General features: G+C 39.6%; 1 protein-coding gene across 1 annotated transcript in view; it reads left to right on the top strand.

Annotated features, from left to right (window-relative positions):
- The window catches only part of LOC133564517 (calsyntenin-2-like), a 700,915-nt gene that overhangs the window by 266,897 nt on the left and 427,591 nt on the right, over positions 1 to 6,427 (top strand). The window contains exon 2 of the mRNA XM_061918874.1: positions 4,834 to 4,956. Coding sequence (XP_061774858.1) covers positions 4,834 to 4,956 — 123 coding nt within the window. The remainder of the gene's footprint in view (positions 1 to 4,833; positions 4,957 to 6,427) is intronic.

The following is a 6,427-nucleotide window of genomic DNA, read 5'->3' as shown; positions in this document are numbered from 1 at the left end:
TGGAGAAATCACTCCACGTAAGCAGCATGGCCGGAAACCAACATTGAATGATCGTGGCCTTCGATCCCTCAGACGGCACTGTATCAAAAACCGACATCAATCTCTAAAGGATTGCCCACATAGGCTCAGGAAGACTTCAGAAAACCACTGTCACTAAATACAGTTTTTCGGTACATCTGTAAGTGCAAGTTAAAGCTCTACTATGCAAAGCAAAAGCCATTTATCAACAACATCCAGAAAAGCCGCTGGCTTCTCTGGGCCAAGATCATCTAAGATGGACTGATGCAAAGTGGAAAAATGTTCTGTGGTCTGACGAGTCCACATTTCAAATTCTTTTTGGAAATATTCAACATTGTGTCATCCAGACCAAAGGGGAAGCGAACCATCCAGACTGTTATCGACGCAAAGTTCAAAAGCCAACATCTGTGATGGTATGGGGGTGCATTAGTGCCCAAGGCATGGGTAACTTACACATCTGTGAAGGCACCATTAATACTGAAAGGTACATACAGGTTTTGGAACAACATATGCTGCCATCTAAGCGCCGTCTTTTTCATGGACCCCCCTGCTTGTTTCAGCCAGACAATGCCAAGCCACATTCAGCATGTGTTACAACAGCGTGGCTTCGTGAAAAAAGAGTGTGGGTACTTTCCTGGCCCGCCTGCAGTCCAGACCTGTCTCCCATCGAAAATGTGCGGCACATTATGAAGTGTAAAATACGACAGCAGAGAACCCGGACTGTTGAACGACTGAAGCTCTACATAAAACAACATGGGGAAAGAATTCCACTTTCAAAGGTTCAACAATTAGTTTCTTCAGTTCCCTAACATTTATTGGGTGTTGTTAAAAGTAAAAAGGTGACGTAACACAGTGGTGAACATGCCCTTTCCCAACTACTTTGGCACGTGTTGCAGCCATGACATTCGAAGTCAATTATCATTTGCAAAAAAAAAAAGTTTATAAATTTAAACATCAAATATATTGTATTTGTAGTGCACTCAACTGAATATGGGTTGAAAAGGATTTGCAAATCATTGTATTCTGTTTATATTTACATCCAACACAATTTCCCAACTCATATGGAAACGGGGTTTGTACATAAACACAAGCTTTGGAGGACAAATTCCAGGTGGAGTGTTACACCTTTTAATAGGAATCATACACACACATCCACCGTATAAATGATGCCTCAGTGGTGCAATTTAGTGAAGTGTGAGTAGGCGGGAGCCTCTCCCATCAAATCAGTCATTTATGTTTGATGGGAAGTGTAAATCGTTATGTGGGTTTTTTATTGACCACAATACTGCAAAAAAAAAAAACAAAGACTTATTCTGGTTTTATAAGTAAGACCCTAGTTTCATTACAGCCTTTTATGAGCACAAAACAAATTCAATTAGAGTGTTTTATCGAGCCCTGGGCGCAAGAACTTAATTTTGACGTAGCGTTGAATACGTCTGTGCTGGCAGCAAATGGGTAGTCATTGATGAAGCAGTATATGAGAGGAAATATGTATTAGTCAAAGTAGTTACATAAAGAAGAGCAACAAGTCAAAGGTTCATGAATGCATGGATTGTGTTGTGTGCTGCATGCCAAAGCAATTAAGTAAATAAATCAAAGCACCAATATAATTCAGTTTAAGAGACTGTTCAAACAACAAGTGTTCACAAAGTACCACATTTTTCGGATTACATGTTGCCCCGGAGTATACATCGCACCGGCCGAAAATGCATAACAAAGAAGGAAAAAAAGAAATATAAGTCGCACTGGAGTATAAGTCGCATTTTTGGAGGAAATGTATTTGATAAAATCCAACTCCAAGAAGTGAAATTTGAAAGGCAATTTAAAATATATAAAGAATAGTGAACAACAGGCTGAATAAGTGTACCTTATATGAGGCATAAATAACCAGCTGAGAAGGTGCCTGGTATGTTAACGTAACATATTATGGTAAGTGTCATTCAAATAACTATAACATATAGAACATGCTACACGTTTACCAAACAATCTGTCACTCCTAATCGATAAATCCCATGAAATCTTCTTCCACGATGTCGCTTCTAAATAACTCTGTCAACTCCAAAGGTATGCACCGCTTCCTCTTGTCGTTTTCTGCTGCATATTTCACTACGTCCAGCTTGTAATCTGCAGTACATGATTTCCTTTTCTGTGCCATTTTTGTCAAGCCCTTCTCAGTTTTTATAAGTTACCGCCAATGTTGAAATAATGTATTTTAATAGCTACGTCAGTAGCATATAGCAGTTAGCATCCCATGACCCACAATGCACTTCTGCCATGACCCTCCCGCGCCGAATTCGCATTGGTTGACGTGTGTGTGACGATTGCTGACATTTTCTTGGTCTCTTCCACGAATGAGCTAAATAATATTATTTGATATCTTACGGTAATGTGTTAATAATTTCACACATAAGTCGCTCCGGAGTATATGTCGCACCCCCGACCAAACTATGAAAAAAACTGCGATTTATATCCCGAAAAATACGGTACACAGAACAAAAATTATGATGAACATCTTCCTGAGCAGTCCTGGGTTCAATCCCGGGCTCGGGATCTTTCTGTGTGGAGTTTGCATGTTCTCCCCGTGAATGCGTGGGTTCCCTCCAGGTACTCCGGCTTCCTCCCACCTCCAAAGACATGCAGGTGGGGATAGGTTGATTGGCAACACTAAATGGTCCCTAGTAGGGCTGTGAATCTTTGGGTGTACCACGATTCCATTCAATATTGATTCGTGGGGTCGCGATTCCATTATATATCGATTGTTTTTGATTCAACGCGATTCTCGATTCAAAAACGATATTTTTCCGATTCAAAACGATTCTGTATTCATTCAATACATAGGATTTCAGCAGGATCTACCCCAGTCTGCCGACATGCAAGAAAAGTAGTAAATTTTTTTCTTAAAAGCTTTTATAATTGTAATGGACAATGTTTTATCAACCGATTGCAATAATGTAAATTTGTTTTAACTATTAAACAAACCAAAAATGTGACTTATTTCATCATTTGTGAAAATATTGGACACAGTATGTTGTCAAGCTTATGAGATGCGATGCAAGTGTAAGCCACTGTGACACGATGGTTCTTTTTTTTATTTTTATAAATGTCTAATGATAATGTCAATGAGGGCTTTTTCATCACTGCTATGCTGAAATTATAACTAATATTGATACAGTTGTTGATAAAATTAATTTTTGTTTCACTACTTTTGGTTTGTTCTGTGTCGTGTTTGTGTCTCCTCTCAATTGCTCTGTTTATTGCAGTTCTGAGTGTTGCTGAGTTAGGTTTGGTTTTGGAATTTGATTGCATTGTTATGGTATTGCTGTGTATTGGTTTGTTAAATTGATTGAAAAAAAAATAAATAAATACAATTAAAAAAAAACATTGTTTAAAAAAAAAAGAGAATCTATTCTTTATTGCACAACATGAGAATCGCGAATCGTTTTCGAATCGATTTTTTCCCACACCTCTAGTCCCTAGTGTGTGAATGTGAGTGTGAATGTTGTCTGTCTATCTATGTTGGCCCTGTGATGAGGTAGCGACTTGTCCAGGGTGTACCCCGCCTTCTGCTCAATTTTAGCTGAGATAGGCACCAGCGCCCCCCGCGACCCCGAAGGGAATAAGCGGTAGAAAAGGATGGATGGATCTTGAACCTTTTATTTTTCCTTTTTTTTTTATTGAGACAAAGATTATTTATGTATTTAATAGTTGTAAGCTTACTATGGTATATTATTTTGTATTATTTATTGTTTACTGTTCTTTGACAAAGAACAAGGACATTGGATAAAATTACTATGGAATGAAAAGGGGTACGATTAAGTAAACTCTGCTTCTTCCTACTCCTTTTCGGACGTGCTGTAATGAAACAACTGGAATTGTGTGATGCGCTACTGCAGTGGTTCTCAAATGGGGGTGCGCGTACCCCTGGGGGTACTTGAAGGTATGCCAAGGGGTACATGAGATTTTTTTAAAATATTGTAAAAGTAGCAGCAATTCAAAAATACTTTATAAATATCCATCCATCCATCCATTTTCTACCGCTTATTCCCTTTGGGGTCGCGGGGTGCGCTGGTGCCTATCTCAGCTACAATTGGGCGGAAGGCGGCGTACACCCAGGACAAGTCGCCATCTCATCGCAGGGCTCCTATATAAATACATTTATTGAATAATACTTTGAAAAATATGAATGTAAGTTCATAAACTGCGAAAAGAAATGCAACAATGTAATATTCAGTGTTGACAGCTGGATTTTTTTGTGGACATGTTCCATAAATATTGACGTCAATATTTCTTTTTTGAGAAAAAAATGTTTAGAATAAGTTCATGAATCCAGATGGATCTCTATTACAATCCGCAAAGAGGGCTTTTTAAGTTGACGATTACTTCTATGTGTAGAAATCTTTATTTATAATTGAATCTCTTGTTTATTTTTCAAGTTTTTAGTTTTTTTATGTAAATTTTTTCCAAATAGTTCAAGAAAGACCACTACAAATGAGCAATATTTTGTACTGTTATACAATTCAATAAATCAGAAACTGATGACATAGTGCTGTATTTCACTTCTTTATCTCTTTTTTTCAACCAACAATGCTTTGCTCTGATGAGGGGGTACTTGAATTAAAAAAAATGTTCACAGGCGGTACATCACTGAAAAAAGGTTGAGAACCACTGCGCTACTGTGTATTGTATGCATGTTCCAAATAAACTGAAACCGAACTGAAAGCAAAACTGATTTTTTTTGACATTTGGAAGATGTTCACGATGCACATTTGTGTATGTTGTGTATGTTACTGACGTGTCATACTTTTGTGTCCTCAGTGAATAAACACAAGCCGTGGATCGAGACTTCATACCATGGGGTGATCACTGAAAACACGGACGTTGTTCTGCTGGATCCCCCTCTAGTGGCCTTGGACAAGGATGCCCCAATCCCATATGCAGGTACAACCACAGCAACAATATCCAGTGGTAACTCTGTGTTAATTCCCAGCAATGATATGCAACGCTGAGTGATATCTATGTGAAAATGGACACCGCGCTTTCCATTTATTCGGTGTCCCCGCTCGGCCCTGGTGGGCGAGGAGAACTTGCAGGGAAATGATGAGTGTGACGGGATTAGAGTGTCCCCACTTTGTTACGCTTCCAGCTTGTTTGCGGGCGCCAGCATTTGTGGGAAGGTCTTAGCCAGGAGCTAATGTGGTCCTTGCAAAGGTTTGGATCGCATTCAAGGTCCTCAAGCTGGGCAGGATTGATTGTGTGTGTGGGTCACACTTCACAGTGGCATTACCTGAGGATGCTCACTTTAAAAAGCCACCCTTCAGGGAGAGAGACCGCAAATGATGGGACTTTAGGGAGGCTCCATGAGGGAGGCTCTGCAGGCTGGCCTGACATGTCTCCTGGCTCTTGATGGATCGACATCCGGGGCTGGCCTTGTGCTTTTTGTGACAGGATTTTGTCTGTGGCTTCTTTTCAGTCTTTAGTTTTACTCGTGTAACACACTCGGGCTGACTGCAGCCTTGTGTGTATTGTAGGGGTGTAACGGTACGTGTATTTGTATCGAACCGTTTCGGTACGGGGGTTTCGGTTCAGCACGCGGGCGTACCGAACAAGTTCGCAAGCAGAAGTCTTCACAAGCTGCTCTGCTTTCTGCCTCTGTCTTTGCCTCATTGTCCTGCCCACACAACCATCTGATTGGTTACATACAAAGCCAATCAGCAGTGCGTATTCAGACTTCAGAACGATGTAGTGAAAGGTTTAGCGTCGAGCAGATATTCGTCTAGCAGGGGAGGAGCGGACTCTACCCAAATTATACTAAACACTTCCTAGTCACAACTATTACAAACATCACTATGAGACCGTTGACCTTCTAGAAACTTAAACTGCAGCTCAGCTCGCTCACAGTATAGGCTTGAGATGAAGGCTAATTAGCTTTTAGCATAACGTTAGTTAATTTTTCTGTGTGTGTGCGTGCGTGTGCGTGTTTTAGGGGCAGCAAAGCCCTGTCTGTCTGTTATTTCATTGAACTCCATTGTGTTTAGGGATGAATAGTCTCTCATATTGCAATTATACTATTTTTCAGCTATAGTTACATGAATCATTAGTAATGTAACAGCCTAGTTTTGAATAGCAGGGTCCCTGCTATCACATGTTAATAAAAATACAACATTTACATAATAAAAGTCAACTACAGGCTTCCCAAATGCTGTAATAAATTAAGTATGATGAGTTGACATTAAACAGTTTCAATGGAAACTGTTTAATGTTGCACTTTTTATATGTAGAAGAAAGGTTTTTGCATTTTATTTAATCAAAGCAACAACTTAAAGCAGTTTAATGTGGATTAACGTGGGCAGAATTATTATAGTGTTCCCAATGTTAAAAGGATAAAGCCATTGTTTACAAATTTGGTAAA

The sequence above is a fragment of the Nerophis ophidion genome, linkage group LG13, assembly GCF_033978795.1.
Source record: "Nerophis ophidion isolate RoL-2023_Sa linkage group LG13, RoL_Noph_v1.0, whole genome shotgun sequence".
Taxonomy (NCBI): Eukaryota; Metazoa; Chordata; class Actinopteri; order Syngnathiformes; family Syngnathidae; genus Nerophis; species Nerophis ophidion.
The sequence above is the reverse complement of the archived record's forward strand: the minus strand, read 5'-3'. Positions and strand labels throughout refer to the sequence as shown.